This window comes from Lycorma delicatula, chromosome 1 (genome assembly GCF_047948215.1).
Source record: "Lycorma delicatula isolate Av1 chromosome 1, ASM4794821v1, whole genome shotgun sequence".
Lineage (NCBI taxonomy): Eukaryota > Metazoa > Arthropoda > Insecta > Hemiptera > Fulgoridae > Lycorma > Lycorma delicatula.
In genome coordinates this window covers 114,516,520-114,536,373 of record NC_134455.1, presented here as the reverse complement: position 1 = coordinate 114,536,373, position 19,854 = coordinate 114,516,520, and the positions used below count along the sequence as shown (strand labels likewise).

Sequence of the window (19,854 nt, the reverse complement as noted above, 5' to 3'; positions counted from 1 at the left end):
TCATCAGAGTTTCAAGTGGCAAAGAACGAAAAAATAAGAATCTACGCTAGCAAATATATTTTGTAGTTGTCAAACGCCTATCTTCTTTTTAAAACAAAATCTTTCCAAGTTAACAAGCAGAAACATTATATCTGATCCTATTTTACATCTCAGTTTTTTTAGCGGGAGAAAAATTTTCCTTTTTTAAAAACTTATTTTGTTGTAATAGATTACAGTGAAACTAACATGAAAATGGATTCTAAAATACGGTAATTTTATTATTTATTGTTTTAGATTTTCAATTTGGTTAATAAATATGGATACACAACAAAATAATAGTACAACTGATCAACTCAAAACAAATGACTGTTCTGCTTCTGGTAATAAAAAACTTAAACAAGGCAGCAACGTTCGTTCAGCTATTTCTCAGGTAATTTATATACCTTATATTATATAAATTGAATAATTTTAAGATTTAATTTCAGAGAATACTTACATTAATATACAATTAAATTTTGAACCACAATGATTCTCTTTTCAAAAGTTTTATAATGTTATAAATAGAGGAGAATGTTTAATACCTATTTAATATAATACCAGTTTAATTCAGCGTATCAAAATTGAGCTTTCTGCAAAAGGAGCAAAAAATAAAATAAAATAAAAAAAAGGCTAAAATAGATAAATATTAAAAAAATTGTTATTATAAAGCATTTCAACTTTTCCTACTAGATGTGAGGGAAAGTATCCTCATGGATTTCTGCTAAACATCACGAACGTTCGGGCATTGTTTGCACGGTTTACGGACAATATGACTGTAAGGTACGCTTACCTATCTTTGGTTAGATTTAATAGGTTATGTCCCATTTCGAAGCCCTGACTGGATCATTAATCATCTGCCCACAATTATGTCACTGAGTGCAATCACCATCATCAAATCTCCGGCAATAGCAAATCAGATTAATGTACGTTATCGGCCAGCTTGGTAGATCATAAACTAATATCCTACTACCCACACGTTATCGCGGGCTGAGGATAAGATTAGGCGCTGCTCATCCACCATTCTAGTTATAAAACAAACTTCAATATGCCATCAGCACGCCCATTCGGAGGAAGCTTTGATCAACCTTCCTCGATTTCTGTTTGTACGACGAGATAAACATACTTATTTAACTATATTTTTGTATGAGATGAAATCAATCCGGAGAAATGAGATTCGGAAACCACCCGTTCATGGGTGTACTGTCTATTTACAGGTGAAAATATTTATCGAACTATAGCAGTTTTGCTTAAACCAACCGACCACTGGAGTCTATTGTCTACGACTTTGAGTAAGATTAAAATACAATAAAACACAAACAGTCCAGAGAATTCGTCCTATTTTTTGTCCTAAAAAATTGAAAAAAACGAGATTCAATTCCGACAAGTTTACAGTAAATATCATGGTGTAACTCTGTCCTTATATTTACATGGTGGTATGTTACAATCTGATAAGCATATTTCTAAATACGTATTATGAAGAATTGTACGATTAATCCTTCGCAGTTGTACAGTAACGATCGTTCAGTCCATCACCCATTACCTAATAAAATATTTTCTTGCTCTACAGTTATGTTGACTGTCTTAGTATCTTCCTTTTTTTTTGTAAGTAATAATTTTGTGCATTGGGGACATATGTGGAAGTTAAAGTACCTGCTCATTCCCTGAAATGTATTTAATAATTTAGATGGATAAAGTACTTTCCATAAAAAAATTGACACTATGATATGTTCGGTTTCACATCTATAGATCTAAAATAGTGTAACAAGATCGGTATAACGGATTCCTGCCAATTAAGAAGAAAGTAGTAGAAAATATAATAATAATGGGAGAATTCCAGAAAGGGGCTAAAAGGAACCCTTTTAATAAAGCTAATAGGTCCGTTTAACAATCGTTCTTTGTAATAATGTCCAACGATACACCTAAAGAGAAGTTGTTCCGTGAGAAGAATTAACGGACCAGAATAGGAATGCAAGGGAAAATGTAAGGCTCGGGCGATGTTTCTTAAGCTTCAACTTGAGTTGGGTTCTGCAGGTCAGGAGGATAGGAGTATAAATACTCCAGGAATAACGAGTTGAAATCTGTTCTATGAGAGGAGTTATGTGAGTTTGAAGCGAGAGTATCCTGCGAGGAAGTCGGCGAGTCAGTGAAGGAGCGAATCTCTAGTGCGTATAAACGTAGTGTTTGACGTAACGTCACAAGCGTTTCCAGCGTGGTCAATAGGTGATTACAAAGTTGTTTGGTGAGTTACTGACTGACAGAGAAAAGGATAAAGTGTTAGTCATTCATAAGCTATAAGGTAGTTTTATTTGTTAAAAAGGAAAGTTATTTGCAATAAAAGAACTTTAGACTAATCTTATCTTCGTAATAATACAATACCAATTTGTTATATAGTTGTAAATATTACCGGTCATTATAATGTCTTTTATCAGTGGGATTGAATTCTGGTTTTTATGTTTAACTATCTGTAAATAAATTTGGTCCTTACTTAAAATTCTATTTTGTATGTAATCATTGTTAATTATTATTATTATTATTGTTGTCATTCTTATTACGACTGATTTGTTTTATTTTATTTATGTCCTATATTATTGCAATAATAAACTGTAATTATATAAACATTTCAAATTGTTAATCTCTCAATATCCTGATCGAGCCGAGAACGCGCGACAATAGTTTACATTTCCATAGAAGTCCATCCTGCACTTTCGTAGAAAAGTTAGATGTTTTTTTTTTTGTAAACGTATTTTATTTTAAAATAAATTCTAAATGATATATATCTATTTACAAAAAACTAAATCTAGCCGCCGCTTTAAAAGATTCTAGCCGGTAGAGGGCATTAAAATTTACACAGCTTATCACCTTATTAAAAAGCTAATATTTTTCATTCATTCATTCTCTTCTTTTATTCAAGCTCACGGTAGTTAAAAATATCCATCTGGTAACTCTTTATCTTTCTTCACATTTTTTATTAATTTGATTTATCTTTATTACTATAAAATGTTTTTACCGTTCTTTTCAAAAATTTACTACGAAAAAATTTGAAGAAGAAAAGTGTCTTCCTGTTATATTATAAATATTATGATATTATTATAACATAATACATTTTTATAATAGTATGTTTATCAAATTTTGGATCATAACCTAAAATGTATAGATTTGGGATAAAAATATTTTGTAGATTTGTGGCTATGACTTTTTCTGTAAAGTGAAGAGCCACAAATTTCATGAGTTCTTTTTTAACTTCCTGGCACAGATCTTAGTTACAACATTAACCAATTGAGTAATTTTTAATGAGCTGCCATTTTCCAATACCTGCAACCGCAATATAGCTTGTTTTTCTTTTTGTTAACCTCCGGGACCACCAAAATAGTTTAAAATGAATTTTGTTAGGAATTGGTCGGTATGAGAATCGTCAAGAAAAACTGATGAACAGTTAAAAGGAAGTAAGGTAAAATTTCAAAGTATATAAATAAACACATAAGCCAATTTTAAGAGATTTTAATATGATCAGTACGTACGCTACAACAAATTTGTTACATGCTAATGGTTATTTTTGGGTTTGATCAATTTTTGATGTATTTTTTTATTCCTGATAACCTAGATATCTGAAAAACTTCAAATTAGATCAGAATAAGTAAGAAGATATTTCAGATTAGAGTTAATAGCTCTTGTCTGCTAAGATTAGAGAAATTTTCAATATATTTGAAATAATTAGCGATTCGAAATTAGGAATATCATACCGCCTAAAAAATTTTCTTAAGTCCCAATATGTCGATTCTTCTTTGATCATATTTAAAAGATGCAAGAGAAAATCACATTATTCTTCACGATTAAATCGGTATTAACAAACTAAATATCTTTAGCAAAAATTCGAGAAAGCAAAATATTTTGGGTACAAATATTACCACTATTTTTTTCTTAACATGATTTTATTACAATATACTCGTATATGTCATTTGATAAAAACTAAAAAACAGGACGCTTGCTTCTTCGTTTTGACAGGAAATTTTAGAAGGTTATTGTCAAGATTAAAGTGAGACTGAATTACTAAAGACGATGAGTTAGTATTACTCGCTACTGTTGCTTTAAAAATTAAGAAAGTCTCATATTACACTCCATTGAATTTTCTACCGGCACATTTTAATTTCATTTTTAAAAATAACTGGACAAGTTATTCTTATACTGAAAAAATGCAAACTACAGAGTTTCGCATGAAATATTTAATAAGAACTTATAAGTATTTTTGGATTACTTTTTGATCTGGACTTTATTACATTTAAGCTTAAACATAAATAGTCATCTTATTTAAAAAGGTACATAACTATGTTTTTGCAAAGATATAATAAATTAAACCACAATAATGTAATCTTCCTACTAATTAGATGTTAAAAGAATTCGACACTTTGTAATCTCTGGAACTTTTGACGTTTACCTTTTTGTTCCTTATTCATTATTTTTTAATTAACTTTATTTTACAAAAACGGTTATTTTGCAGGAGGATGTTTTGTTTTTTGTGACGACAAAACTGGCCTTTCAAACGTTTACTGTTTACATTTTCCAAACTAATTTAGAATAAACAAACTCAATATTATTATAGTTAAAGCCGATTAGAAAGTTACTTTAAAATTCCTCAGTATTAGACATTCTAAAATTTAACCCTCGGGAAATGGCAATTTCAATTAATGACGTTCATAATTAAGTTTCCTATACTCACGAATTTTTGACGTATATTTCGGTTAAAGCATTCTTACTTCCTTGTACGAAGTAAAGGAAGTATTGTGATCGCGGATAATTTCGGTTTCCAGATTTCAACGGCATAACAATTTTGACCATCCCTGAATCCATTTTGACTTAATTCGGCGTGACGTCTTTTTTTTTATATATCCTTAAATCCCCGGGCCGGACATCCAATTAAGTATACTCGGTCCAGGGGAGTGTCCATTAACTCAAAGGAGGCCTCCCCACCCACCGGCTAAAATCCGACACGGCAGGTTGGTCCCCCGGTTGGATCTTCTGTTGCCTGCCTCAAATCCCCAGCGGACGGTAACCAGGCCGACCCGCCAGAGAGCGGGTCTCGGTCATAAGCATTGCCCGCCACTAACCACGGGAAGGGGAAGAAACAGTTCCGGCTCTGCCGTTCACAGCACCCCCCCCCACCCCCCCACCAGCACAACCGGGTCACGGTCTTAACTATTTTTGGTGACGTCTGTACGTACGTATGTATCTCGTATAAAAAAGCCGATTTAATAAAAACATTATTAAACGCTTATGTAACAATTATGTAAATGCATTAGGCCAAATAAATTTTTAATTAATGAAATATTTGGATCTTAGGGGAAGGCACATCGGTTCGAATCAGACTTCATCTTCTTTTTTCATAATTTTTTTTTTTAATTTATATGTATTGATTTATTAATAATTAGTAACCTCTCATTGTTGAATAACAATGCAATAATTTAAAAAAAAAAATAAAAAATATCAGAAGAGTTTAATGAAATAAAATTTTATGGTTTTTTCATTTTAAAAAAATGTAATTTAATAGGAGTACAAGGAAGTCATGTGTTGTCCACATCAGATTTTTTAATATGTAGAAAGGTCACCTTACTCTAAGAAATATGTTTATGTGTAATAGACGATTGGAATAGCCAAATATAGTAATACAGAGTAGAGAAAAAATTAATGAAACAAATTTTCCCGTCATGCCAAGCAAACAATAGTTGAGAATTCAATGCTAATTAATAATCTTTTTGTACACAAAATCACTCATTTCATTAATGGTGAACAAATAAACAAATTAGAAGTATTGCTTATAAAATAGTAAATGACGGGTTGATGGTGATGAGGAAAACGGTAAGAAATTCACGGTAGTGTTTTTGCGTGATACTATAATACATGCGCGTATGATAAATATGTATTTAAAGTAATAAACGTGCAGGAAACACATTTAGATGGGCATTTCAATTAAATATATAAGAAATGAGGAGAATAAGGTACGTGAAATATTTATATGTATTTCTTCCAGCATAAATTGACGGGATTTTCATGGTCATATGGATGAAGATTTTCCTTTAACAAGTTTCTTAATGTTTTCTAGTCATTCGAGTTGTATGGTTAGTAAAGTGAAGGTCTGCTGTGTACAGCAAAATTAAGTTATCTATTTTTTTTAATTCCAGGGTCACTGAGTAACTTTTTGAAAAAATGAATAGATTTTTAATATTGTTAGGTAAAACGTATAGATTACATAAATGAAATTGTATAATAAACTCATCAATCTTCATATCTGCAAAATAATCAAGGAAATGGAATCTGAATCTATGTTTTAAACTGCAACATAATGCAGTAGCAGAATTGTCTTTAGTATTACATGATAGCTTGTAAAGTTCATGCAATTTAATTATATGTTTAGCGACATATGAACGGAATGTATTTATCTGCTGATTTTACACTGTTGTTACTACATTTCACAATTATACATTTTACAACTTTTATGCGCTTATTTTTTTATCCACTTTACTAAACAAAATTTACCGCAGCTTTTAGAAAAATACAATCAAAAAAGGTGACACTACATTTCTATTATCAAAATCTGTTATTAATTTAGAATTTAATAATAGATAATAAACAATGTTTAAGCGTTCCATATAATAAGCAAAAAAAAAAAAAAATATGTTACAAAACCCTTATCGGCTCGATTTCATTTATTAAACAACGAATTATCATAAGAATTGTATTATTTCTATAAATGTGATATGTATTACATGCAAATGAAATCGGGCGGATAAGAGTTGTGTAACAAATTTTTATTTTTTATTTTTTGCTTATATGGAACGCTTAAACCATTGTTTATTATTGTATATCTACCGTCTAATACATATATTTAACATATATTTTTTAAAAGAACATTCTAAATTAATAACAGATTTTGATAATAGAAATGTAGTGTTTTACCTTTTTTGATATCAGTATCGTTTTGTTAAAAACAGTTTTATTTATATTACAGAAATTTTCGTTTTTTGAGCGGAAAAAATAATATCTGCGAGACTCTTACCGTACGGTTTACAATCTCATTATAATTTTTTTTGATATCACTACGTTTTGTTAGATTATTCTTTTATTTTTATTTTTTTTTTATGAATTACTGATTGTTATCTTATGGATTTATTATTAAAATTTATTGCCTTAGAACAAACAAATTGAATTTTTTTTTGTCATTCACTTGATACCATATATTTCCTTTTTTAATAAAACTAGTATAATGACCTTTACGAATCGAAAATTCGTGATGTAATATTTCACTTATTACTTTGTAAGTTAACCCTCGATTTTTATCGTTAAATTCGATTTTACCGATCGAATTTATTTCAGCTTTATTTATTCTTTTTTTTAATAAAACTAGTATAATATCTTGCAAACTAATACTTTTATTTTTTTTAAAGAAATGATGGGAATTAAAAAAAATTGTTTCATCTTCAGTACTTTCATTTACATAAGAACATTTACTATTAAAACAAGCTGTATTTTATATTAAATTTTATTATTTCAAGTTTCTGTACGCTACCTAGTTTTATCAAGTACTGCTATCTAGCGGCGCGATGCGTAAAGCTACATTAAAAAATGAATAAAATGACATATTTATTTGAGTCCCGCGGTTCATCAAATGGAAAAAAAGTTGTCTAACAAAATTCGAGATATTTTTTGTAAGTATTATTTATTATTAAACTAATTGAACTGAAATATAATGTTTTCACGCTTATTTTTCCCCCACTTTCATTTCACTGTTAGGTTAGATCATGTTTAGAACTGTAAACGTAGTTCGTTGACTTCGTTGCCTCTTACTGACGTAATTCTAACGAATTCCGTGATACTAATATCTTTAATGACACTGAGGGTGTCAGAGGGATTAAAAGCATTTCGACATTATCATCATCATGTGGTATTCTGCCTGTTGGCAGATCCCTGACACCATTGTTGTCTCTATCTGTTTTAGTCCCGTGTTTTTCTTTTCGTCGCATCATAACCTTTACTACCCTTTTTGTCATTTATTTACCACAGCCAAGAGGTTTTTTCACCTTCATCGGAGCCTTCAAGAACTGTATTTATTATTACTTTTCTCCTAATTATATTCTCGATCCAGTTTCCCTTCCTCCTTCTGATAGTCGCCAATTTTGTTCTACCTTCATTTACTTTTCTTAATACTTCTTTCTACTTACTTATTCAGTCAACCCATTTTATTTTCTCCATCCTCCTCCAGACTTGCATCTCAAAAGTCTCGATCCTATCTTTTTCCTTTTTCCCTAGTTTTCATGTTTCACAACATGAAAACAAAAGTATACCGTACAAAAGTACACTCCAAACATAGCATTTTACTAATCTGATCCTCAGGTTCAGATCCATATTGCTGCAAGTAGGTTTTTCTTTCTAAAAAGACTCCTTTGCCAGTGCAATTCTCGTCTTAATCTCTTCTTTACTCTTACAGTCTTTAGTTAGTACTGTATCTGTATCTTTTTACTAATATCACGAAATAATAAATAAATAAATGCAAATATTTCATTCTAATTATACAATCCAGTTTGTCATTAAAAATTAATAATTTCCATCAATTCTTTTATTCAGAGATGATTTTGTCTGTTTCTAGACAAAATCATGTTTAATGTTCATAGCAGTTAAAGGTGAAAGTCTTTTCAAGTACATGATTAACGTCTCTTGGTTAATATTGTACTTAAGACTGAGTAGAGGACTACATTTTTCGTGAAGGGAATAAAATGAAGTAAGTTAGTGAGTCAGCTTTTAAAATAGTGATCATCTATGTAAATTATCCTTGATAGAAATTACGCTAATTTCTATTTCCCTATTTTGTCAAATTATTATGGGAAATAATTTATTAACAAATACATATTTAAAGCCAATTCAAACAATCAAAGCAGTAAAATATTGTCAAATATAGAATGATTCACGAAGAATATAACAACTTTCAGGACACGTTCTGTTGGTATAAATAAAGAAGGAAGTTCATAAAAACAGAGGTTTGGAAACGCTTCGATAGCGAGTATCGGCTGGCAAAAGACATAATAAATTATTTTGTTGATGTATCTAATATCATTAATTCTGTTTATATCTATTAAATCGTTTTGTCGATGTATTATTTTATTTGATTTTTCTTTTCTTTTTACTTCCTTAACTAAGAAAAGGAGATATTGTGATTGCAAAAAATTTCGGTTTCAGATTTCAACGGAAATATCCATTTTGACCACTCCTGAAGCCATTTTGACTAGTTTCAGCGTGACGTCTGTACGTACGTACAAATGTGTGTATCTATCTTTCGTAACTCAAAAACGATCAGCCGTAGGATTTTGAAATTTTGAATTTAGAACAGTTGTAACATCTAGTTGTGCTCCTCCCCTTTTGATTGCAATCGACTGAACCAAAAGTGTTAAAAAAAGCCCAAAATCCAAAAAATTGGATTTTGGGCTTTTTCTTAACTGCAGTTATATGCCCTAATTGAGAGATTTTCAACGATATATCATAAGTGGTACTTATTTTCATTGGTTCCAGAGTTATAGCCAAATAAAATTTTCATTAATGAAATATTTGGATCAAGGGGAAATGAAATATCCATTTTGACCACTCCTGAAGCCATTTTGACTAGTTTCAGCGTGACGTCTGTACGTACGTACAAATGTGTGTATCTATCTTTCGTAACTCAAAAACGATCAGCCGTAGGATTTTGAAATTTTGAATTTAGAACAGTTGTAACATCTAGTTGTGCTCCTCCCCTTTTCATTGCAATCGACTGAACCAAAAGTGTTAAAAAAAGCCCAAAATCCAAAAAATTGGATTTTGGGCTTTTTCTTAACTGCAGTTATATGCCCTAATTGAGAGATTTTCAACGATATATCATAAGTGGTACTTATTTTCATTGGTTCCAGAGTTATAGCCAAATAAAATTTTCATTAATGAAATATTTGGATCAAGGGGAAAGCACATCGGTTCAAATCCAACTTCATCTCCTTATTGTTAACTTTTTTTTTTAATTTAAATATATTGATAATTATTAACCTTCGATTATAAAAAAAAATTTACAATAAATAATAATTCAATAATAACTATGAAGAATTATCAGAATGAAATAAAATTGTATGTACTTTTCATTTTTTTTAAATGTGTAAATGTAATTGAATAGGCGTACAAGGAAGCCATGCGATGTCCACATCAGATTTTTAAAATTTTCTTGATTTATTTATCTAAAATATTTAATTCTTTTGTTTTTTAATATTGAAAATTATATTACGTCTAATACCTAGTTAAAATCTACCATATTTTGTTATGTTTTGTTTATGATAAACTTCAAAATACTTTCACTTTCTTTTTAGTTCTGTGAGCTTAATTCAAACAATTTTACTGATAATTAAATTCTCTACAGGTTTTGTTTAAAACTTTTATCAAGTTATTACCCGTTTAACAAAGTTGTTTAAAGTCAAACATAAAATAGTCTGTTTTTAGACTTTATTTTTTTTTTTTATCTCTGATTTCTCGAAAGCTACTAAAAGTAATGCTTTGGGACTTATTTTTTTAATCTTTTAGGTCAGTTTTAATAATAAATTACTCCTTAATTTGAATCTCAAGAACTATAGCCTGGCTTAATTTTATCAAAAGCGCAGAAATCAGATCGAAACCTTTCGCCAGCGTTTCCGAATCAATTTTTTATGAACTTTATTTTTTTTTCACCAAAACAGAACATGTGTTATATTCTTCGTAAATCACTCTGTATTTTAATCAGTGAAAAATATATACTTTAATGCAGTAATTCTATTATTCATAGCAATGAAAGCATTGTATATTCAATATGTATCTGTTCATAAAATGTAAAGATTGTGTATAGCAGGTGTATTTTTTACTTTCCTTCAGTATCATCAGCTAATTTATCACATAAATTATTGGTAATTTTGTGTGTATGACGTTATTATTTAGGTAAAAATATTTTCATGATTAGACTGAAACACTGTGGAGAAAATCAAATTTTGTTTATTATTCTTATATGCAGTTAACAGCAGGTGCTGGTTTCGCTATGTTGATATTTGGGAATGGTATCATATTGGTGATGCCTACAATTGTAATTGGTGGTTTGTTAAATAATAAAGAAGAACTTTTTCTACTAGATGAAGAAAGTGCATCATGGTTTGGTGAGTCAATATTTCTTATTTATATATTAATAAAAGCATAAATTAAAAAAACAAAAAAAAACAGTGAAAACAAAACTGAAAAAATTTTCATGTTACAGAAAATTTTTTACTACTGCAAAAAATTAGTAAGTAATAATAATTATAAAAGTGTATTTATTTTATCAGCAATACAAAGATAATATTATTAAAATAAAAAAAATTAAGGAACCAAGACGGGGTTGTCTGCCATACTTGAAATAAAAATTGGCCTTCATTAATCACTAACAAGGAAGCCAGCTTCAAAATTATATAAACAAAAATAATTCTCAATGTGAATACTATATTTCTGTACAAACCTTCATTGTAGATAAATTAGTAAGTATGACACAAATAGTTTCAAATCTTCTAATAAACCAGAGATAAATTTATCTTAAGTTTTATTGTTAAAAAATGCCACTCATTGGACCTGGCATTATCAACTTTGGTAATTTTCACTAGCTGGTTCAATGAATATGACTTTGTTAGCAACTGGTATTTCATCCATACATTAATTTTTCAGGGTACAGAAATGTACGAGAATATCTTAGAGAGATACATATATATATAACTTGACATCAGATACTACCCAGGTATTGGTTCAGTATGAAACGAGTAATGCAATCAAACTAAATTACTACCAAGCAACACACAGTACTGACAGTTCAATATATGCAAAATTTGTTATATTCTTGTTACTGATACTTAATGATGATATTAATTCACGAATGAAAGATTTATAATGATGCACTCAATTAAATTGTATAAGATGTTTTTAGAAAACTAATTTCAAAATGTTTTCAATCATCTTTGTAACTTTGTATCCACAATGTAACGTTGTGGATCTTTATATCCATAGTGGGAAGTTTTAACAGTGGTATCAACTGATGTTATTGCTGGTATATTTTTTTTTATTAGGCAAACACATATTAAGAATTTGGTCAAAAAGCATTTGCAATTGAATTGTGTCTGATGTTTATCATGAATGAGCAAGCATCGCTGTCGGTGGGATGGTGACTGCAATGCCGAAGACATGGATTCCCATGCAGCCATCTCGACGATAGTAATTTATGTGATAAAGTAGACGTCATGTGAGGCTCTGCAATGGAGCTGAGTGGAAGTCTTTCCTCCTTTCCCTGGTAGATGAGACCGGAGTCCGTAGTTGTATCAAATCAGGGGTTCGAACTATAAAGTTGAGTTCATTAAGGGAACTACGTAAAAATTACATTGTTGCGAACAACATTTCTTGTGGTATGTAATTTATTGAATTTGCCTCGAATATTATGAGACATTTACTCATAACAGCTCAGTCAAATGTAGAATGAGATTGGTAACACTGCGAGCGATCTGGCAACGCTGTATCTACCGGTCTGTGCTAGACCGGTTTGTTCATCCCTTCCACATGCTCAGTACGAGTTTCAACTCCGTTCAGTCAACACATTATTTTTGACAGCGCCATCAGTCAAGTTGTGTTTTTGTTGTGTTACGAAAATGGAGCATCGGAAGTTAGAGCAACGTTGTGCAATCAAGTTTTGTATTAAACTTGGGGAATCCGCGAGTGTGACCTTTGAAAAATTGAAACAGGTCTATGGGGAACATTGCTTATCAAGTGCACAAGTTTTTCGCTGACACAAATCACTTTTGGAAGGCCGAAAACATGTTGAAGATCAACCTCGCTCAGGGAGACCTTCAACTTCAAAATCTAACGAAAACGTTGAGCGTGTGAGGGTTCTTGTGAGATTAGAACGTCGTTTAACAATAAGGATTACGAGTGAACAATTAAATTAAACACTTTCACCATATATCAAATTTTGACAGACGATTTGGGCATGCGAAAGGTTTGTGCGAACCGGTGCCGAAAAACCTCACAACGTAACAGAAGGACAATCGAAGAAACGTGTGCGTTGATCTTCTTGAGAGGATTGACAATGACCAAGAATTCTTCAATCGTGCGATCACAGGTGATGAATCCTGGATATTTGAGTACAATCCTGAAACAAAGCGGCAAAGCGAAGAGTGGCACACTCCGTCATCTCCTCGACCGAAAAAATGTCGAATGGGCAAATCAAAGATCAAAACCATGCTGATTTGCTTTTTTGACAGTAGGGATATCGTGCATACAGAATTTGTTCCTCCAGGACAAACTGTCAACCAAGTGTTTTACAAAGGTGTCCTTGAAAGTCTCAGGAAAAGAGTGATTCGCGTGAGACCAGACGTTGTAGACAACTTCAACATGACAATACCCCGTGTCACACGGCCATTTCTATCAGGGAACTTTTGACCTCAAAACGCATTCCTACGGTTCCTCAATCCCCCTATTCACCTGATTTGAGTCCTTGTAACTTTTTCCTTTTCCCGAAATTGAAACATGTCTTAAAAGGACGTAATTTTGGAACTCTGGAGAACATTCAAAAGAATGTGACCGACCAGTTAAAAGCCCTACCAGTTGAAGCCTTCCAGTGCTGCTACCAGGAGTGGGAACGACTCCGCCGGTGTTTAGCTGCCCAAGGGAACTACTTTGAAGGGGATAATATTGTTGTTTGAAAAAAATAAAAACTTTGGAAAGTAAAAAGTCAGTCTCATTATTTTTTCACACACCTCGTATTAGATGGTTGGCGGATGGGTTGACTAAACTTACAGTGTAGGGCTTTTAAATATTCAATATATCTTTGTTTAAAACTGCACCCCATTTGACAGATATAGACCACTGCAATTGGAACGGTTTTTTTTATACATTTCAGGGCATTATGCTTGTTATTCGCTTGCATTGTGCATGTAATTATTTGTTTTGTTGTTTCTCTAAAACCGATATTGTATTCTGATTTAAATTTGTTGACTATTTTCTCCGAACTTTTGTAAATACATTAATATGAAATGTTTTATTTTTGTTTTTTTTTTAATTTTTATTAGATTTTTATTTATTCTGTGTAGAAGGGCGTCAATGAACGGACTTATTTATATTCATTCATTTATGAACAGTAAGTATTAATACCGTTGAGTTCTTTTATATGAAGTGACATGGTGACATAGTGTGCTGAGTAGTTTGTGGATTATACTTTTAAAAGAAAACAGTTATGGGAAGTTTCTGATAATCAGTCTATGTACTGAATAAGTTTGTGGCCAGGAGCATTTTGGTGATTTATGGCAGGTCGATTAGGAATGTTATTGGAAATATAAGCTTAGCAAAGATTTTCTCCAGAGGGGCAAAAATAAGGTAACGTTTTTTGTTAAAATATGGTTTTATTTGAACATTTGAAAACGCTAATTAGTTGCAGTAAAGTAATTAGTTGCAATGCTATTCAAACCTTTCTAAGTCTTATTTCAGCACCAGCCTACGAGAGTTCTGGCTAAATCCTGACAAAATTTCTGTCAAAATTTAATTTTAGCTTCCAGAACCCTCTTTTTATGCACATTCATCATACAAAGACCGACAAGCCGATTTTCTGTCAATGTTGACTGTAACCAAGTTTTACCCAGTGTAAGGTGCTTTCGATAGTTCACGTTGTGCAAGGATGTGCAAATGAGATAAGTAGCATCCGTTTTATGGATGGGTAGAACAAATGGGTTTCTTTACTAGTGAAGCTAGTTCTCTACTGATATGAATGATTGTATATTGATGCTGTAGGTCAACACTGCTTCTTGTTGTAAGTATATATCTAGCTGTGTGAACTAAGGTGTGTATTATAATGTATTGTATTTTACTGTATCATAGCAATTTGGAGTATGAGTGTGTGTATGAGCGATCTCCTCCTTCCTGAAGTAATACTTCTTTAGACTGTGCCAGGGAGGGTGGATAGACAGGGGTGATTTGTGATTTGTTTTTTATGTGAGGTTTAGTCGGTATTGCGCAGGAACACATACGCACTTATTAACATCTTGCGGAACCTGTTAGCGAGCCCGACACTGCCTAGGCGCCCGTAAATGGGGTTCCTCCATCTCAAAAAAAAAGTGCAGCTAGTTCTATCTCCTTCATTTCGACATTTTGCACATTTTTTCCTTTCCACTGGTTGTACCAAAGTTCAGCTTCACCGAGGAAATCTTTCAAATTGTATTACTAAAAAAACTTGTAGTTTTTTAAAAAACCCTCATACGCCATATCAAGCATTACTTGAGGGTGCAACGTAAGCAATGAGAATGCGGGCAAGTTCTCAGAAAAACGCTATTCCAGACATTAAAAATGGGTCTATGAATGGAATAATTAGTGATCTTCTCCAAAACTCGCTAAGAATCTGTGCTGGTGGATTCGCAAGATGTTTCTGCGGATTTATGATTTGCCGCATATTGAAATCTGTTCCAAGATGCTCGGCAATTGTTTTAGCCTCTACTGCAACACTTTCACTTTCAACAACAGCATTTCCACCGTGTTTTCAAATTATGTCTGTGTTTCTTTTTTATGTGATTTGCACATTGGAGTAAGTCCATACTTGTTGACTGAAGAGCATTTACCACCGGTTGCAGGAGTGCCGAATATTTTGCTATGAGACAAACATTAACAATGAATTATGATTTTGTAGCAGCGCAATGCATTTGAAAAGCAGTTTTTCTCGTTGCATTGTTACCGTCTGTTGATAGCTTTTCAAGCGCCTTAAAGATTTGCACATAATTTTTCTTGAATGTGGCGACACATTTATATTTTCGAAACCAACGGGTTTCATAGATCACTGCTATATTCAGTATGCAATTTCGACGAAGGGCCGATTCTCGGAAGAATCTTATTATTTCTTTTATTGTGGAGACCGTATTTCGTATCACTGCTATTTCGTTTAAGCCGTTTACAACTAAGTTCAGTTTGTGACTAGCACAGTGAAAGTATAACGCTCTCATATACTTTTCTCGAATAATTTTTTGGACACCACCATCCTTTTCTGCCATACTGGAACACCCATTGTATTCTTGTCCAACACACTTTTCTGGATTAAGGCCACCTACCTTTTCTGCAATGTTGTTAATTGCAGATGCTGCAGATTTTGCATACATGTCTATCAATGATACAAAACCTAGAAATTCCTCACGAACCATCATTTTTTCTTCATCAAAATATCTAACCCCCAATGGAAGTTGCTCTTCCCCTGATATGTCACTGCTCTCGTCTGCCAGGATACTATAAGCACATGCTTTTTTTACGTCAGTAATGATGTCGTCTCTAATGACGTTACCGCATAGGCCGATTATTTCATTTTGAATCAAAAACACATTAAACTAAGTTTACTCCCTCTTTTTCTGTTTAGTCTCAGGAACCACCATAAGGTATTACTTCAGAGGATGAATGAGAATGATATCTATGAATGTAAATTAAGCGTAGTCTTGTTCAGTCTCAGGTCGACCATTCCTGAGATGTGTGGTTAATTAAAACTCAACCACCAAAGAACATGGGATCCATGAATTAGTATTCAAATACATATAAAAGTAAGAAAAAACAAATACAAATAAAACTAAGATTTGAATATTAGAACTCTCGACTTAGAAATGATGGTGGGTTCACCACTAGACCAATCCGGTGGTTTAAAAAAGCTAAATCCACTGTATTACATTATATTTACTGAAAAAAATGATTAAAAAAACACTATATGCAATGTTATATTAAAATTGGTGGTAACAGTGGATAATTTTGTTAACTGTATTGTGTCCTAGCTGTACTGGAAGTAGTATTGCAGTCAGCAATAAGTAAAAGAAAACAAAATTAACTTTATGGACCTGTCAGGATGTAAGGGTTGCCTTACTCTTGGTTTTTGTATGGAATATGTATGGGATGTTAATGGCTTTGAATGTGTGTCCTGTTCTATGAGATGATTTAGTTAGTCTTTGTTTATTATCTATAACATTTTCTGAAGTTTTTAATGAATGATATCATAGAAGGTAAATGAACAGTCATTGTGTATTTTTAAATTTATTGGAATCATTAAAAGTATATATATATATTTTTTTTTTGCTTTTAAGACCATAATGGATCACTTTAGTTCATTTTTTTGGCAAGTTCTTTCTTTTCTTGCTGATTCGTTGTTTTTCAGCTTTTCTTTTTTCCCAGTAATTTCTAAGGGCATCAGATCTTCTTTCCCTTTCTTGTTCAGAGTACACTCGGCTTATTGTTTTCTTGGGTTTTGATAGGAATCTTGTTTCTTTATTTTTTAATTTCTCATAGTTTCCGGTTTTCGTTTTTAGGTTTTCACGGGTTATGTCTAATTCCTCCATGTCTTTCTGTACTTCGTATAACCAGTTCGGTCTGCTATTCTTGTTCCAGAAAATTTCGATTATCCGTCTGATAAGTCTGGTCTCTTCCATTCTGAAATATGTCCTAGAAAGGAAATTCTCTTCTTTCTAAATTTATTAGTTATCGGGATGATCGTTTTGTAAATCTCTTCGTTTGGAATAATTCTCCAAATCCCGTCTTTTTTAATGTTTTTCCCCTATGCATCGTCGTAGAATCTGTTTTTCAATCTTTTCCAGTTTGTCGGTAAACCTTGTCTGGTACGGTCCAAATACGGTTTCGCATCCGTAAAGTATTTCTGGTTGGATAACTGAGTTATAATGTCTTATTTTTGTGTTTATGGACATGCATTTTTTGTTATAGATGTTTTTTTGTTTTTATTGTGGCTTTGATGAGTTTATTTATTCTTTCATTCCAGTTTGGATTTTCTTGGAGGTTGTGTGTGATGTTTTCCCCCAAATATTTAAAGTTTTCTACTAGTTCTATGTCATTATTGTTTATTTATACTTTGCTTATGCATAGTGGGTCTCTCACCATGATTTTGGTTTTTCCGTATGAAATTCTTAGACCAATTTTTCCTGCAATCTCTTCCTGTGTTGACAGTTGGTATCTGGCCTCTTCTATATTTTGGGATAGTAGGGCTAAATCGTCTGCAAAGCGGACAGCAATTGCGGTAGGCAATTTACTGAGATACCTTTTCCCGTTTTAACGTTATCTTTATTTAATTTTTTCCAATCCCGTATTATAAATTCAAGGGCACAGTTGAATAAAAGCGGTGACAGTCCATCTCCTTGTCACAGTCCTGTTTTGATGTCAAATGGATCAGATATTTCTCCCCTGAATTTAACCTTGGATTTGTTATCCGTTAGTGTTAGTCCGATGATTTTGACTAGTTTTGGGTGAAGCCCTAAATTTCTCAGGATTTTTAGCAGGGATTCTCGATGTACACAATCATATGCTTTCTTGAAATCAATAAAAGTCACTTCCAGTTGTTTATTCGATACCCTTATAAAAGTATATTTTATATAATGAAATTATTATTTTTTATATTTGATCTTATCAATTTTTTTTTACTCTGTATTATTCAAAAGTATTAGCCTAAATATAGAAAGACTAGTGTGCCTTGTAGTTGCTCTTCCCAAACATTAGGCTAATCATTCTTGATAAGTGTCAGCAATTGACAAAAACACAAAAAACAATTGCCACTGAATAAAAAAAAAAAGCAACTATACCTTCACGTCAACTTAACCTGTACTCTGTTGAATCACAATACTGTTATTGTGTCACTTGTGTATTACTGTGTATAAGCTGTCACAAAAGGTAATGCCAACAATTTAAATCACTCATTCTATGATAGGCATTTTATTAACATGACAAAAATGTATTCCTCCCCAGCTCCACATAACAAAAAGATCAAGAAATAAGAAAATAAAAATAATTATTTATTTAAGAAGATAATACACTTACATGCAAATGATAAAGAAATTCACTGTACTGCTTTGTCTAAAATTAGTTTCATTATTTTTAACGATTAGTAGAACAATTTGTTCTTGATTGTTCATGTACTTAACTAATATCAAATTAAAAATTATTTAAATAATCCACTGTTAGTCAAAAGGGATTTCCCACAAGGTATGGTATTATCTGCAAATTTTTTCATCATTTTTATAAGTTACAGCTTCTGCTGTTCTCTTTTTGCACTGTAATGTTATTTGAATGGAGATGTGTTACAGATAAAACTCTAACCGCATGGTGGTAATTGTAACTGAAACTAAGTTTGCATACTTTGGTCTTCAGGGCAACACTCATTTGAAATTCATTTGAAATTAATATTTCTGAAAATGCAGTGACCACATCACAGTATCCTCAATGCCTGCCTGTTGAACAAGTTGATAATTTCAAATATTAGGTTTTAACAGCAAATAAAAAATAATTGAAAAAAATGCATAGAGGAATTGCAAAAAAAATCTTAAGGAGCTTAACAACATTTTATTTTTAAGGAACTTGAATAACACTTATTTATATGCTGTTTGTATTACTCTCTTATTCACTTATTCACTTAAAATTACAATATGGCATTTAAATTTGGGGAAGGACTTATAAAACATACACCAAATGATTACAGCTACACAAAATCATTTTTTTACAAATAATTTTTTTCAAAAAAAATTTGAATTATTCTTTCCATTATATTTAGAAATAAAAAAAAATATGATTGCAATGCCTTTTTCTGTTTGAAGTTTCAAAACTATTTCACAAAAGAAGTAATAGTAGTTGTGAAAGTTGTAATAATAAATAAAATAAAATAGTTTAAAAGTTATAGAAAGTGTATGTAATGGTGGGAGTTCTAGTACTGATAGAAAAATAATAGTTGAAACTGAGGTAATTAGTTAAACTTATGAGAGCAAATGAACAGTCTAGTATTTAACTGCAAAT

General features: G+C 31.6%; 1 protein-coding gene across 1 annotated transcript in view; it reads left to right on the top strand.

The window, feature by feature from the left end:
- Positions 1-281: 281 nt before the first annotated feature.
- The window catches only part of LOC142317603 (uncharacterized), a 93,892-nt gene continuing 74,319 nt past the window's right edge, over positions 282-19,854 (top strand). The window contains exons 1-2 of the mRNA XM_075354159.1: positions 282-409; positions 11,060-11,198. Of these exons, the coding sequence (XP_075210274.1) occupies positions 296-409; positions 11,060-11,198 (253 nt within the window). The 5' untranslated portion in view covers positions 282-295. The remainder of the gene's footprint in view (positions 410-11,059; positions 11,199-19,854) is intronic.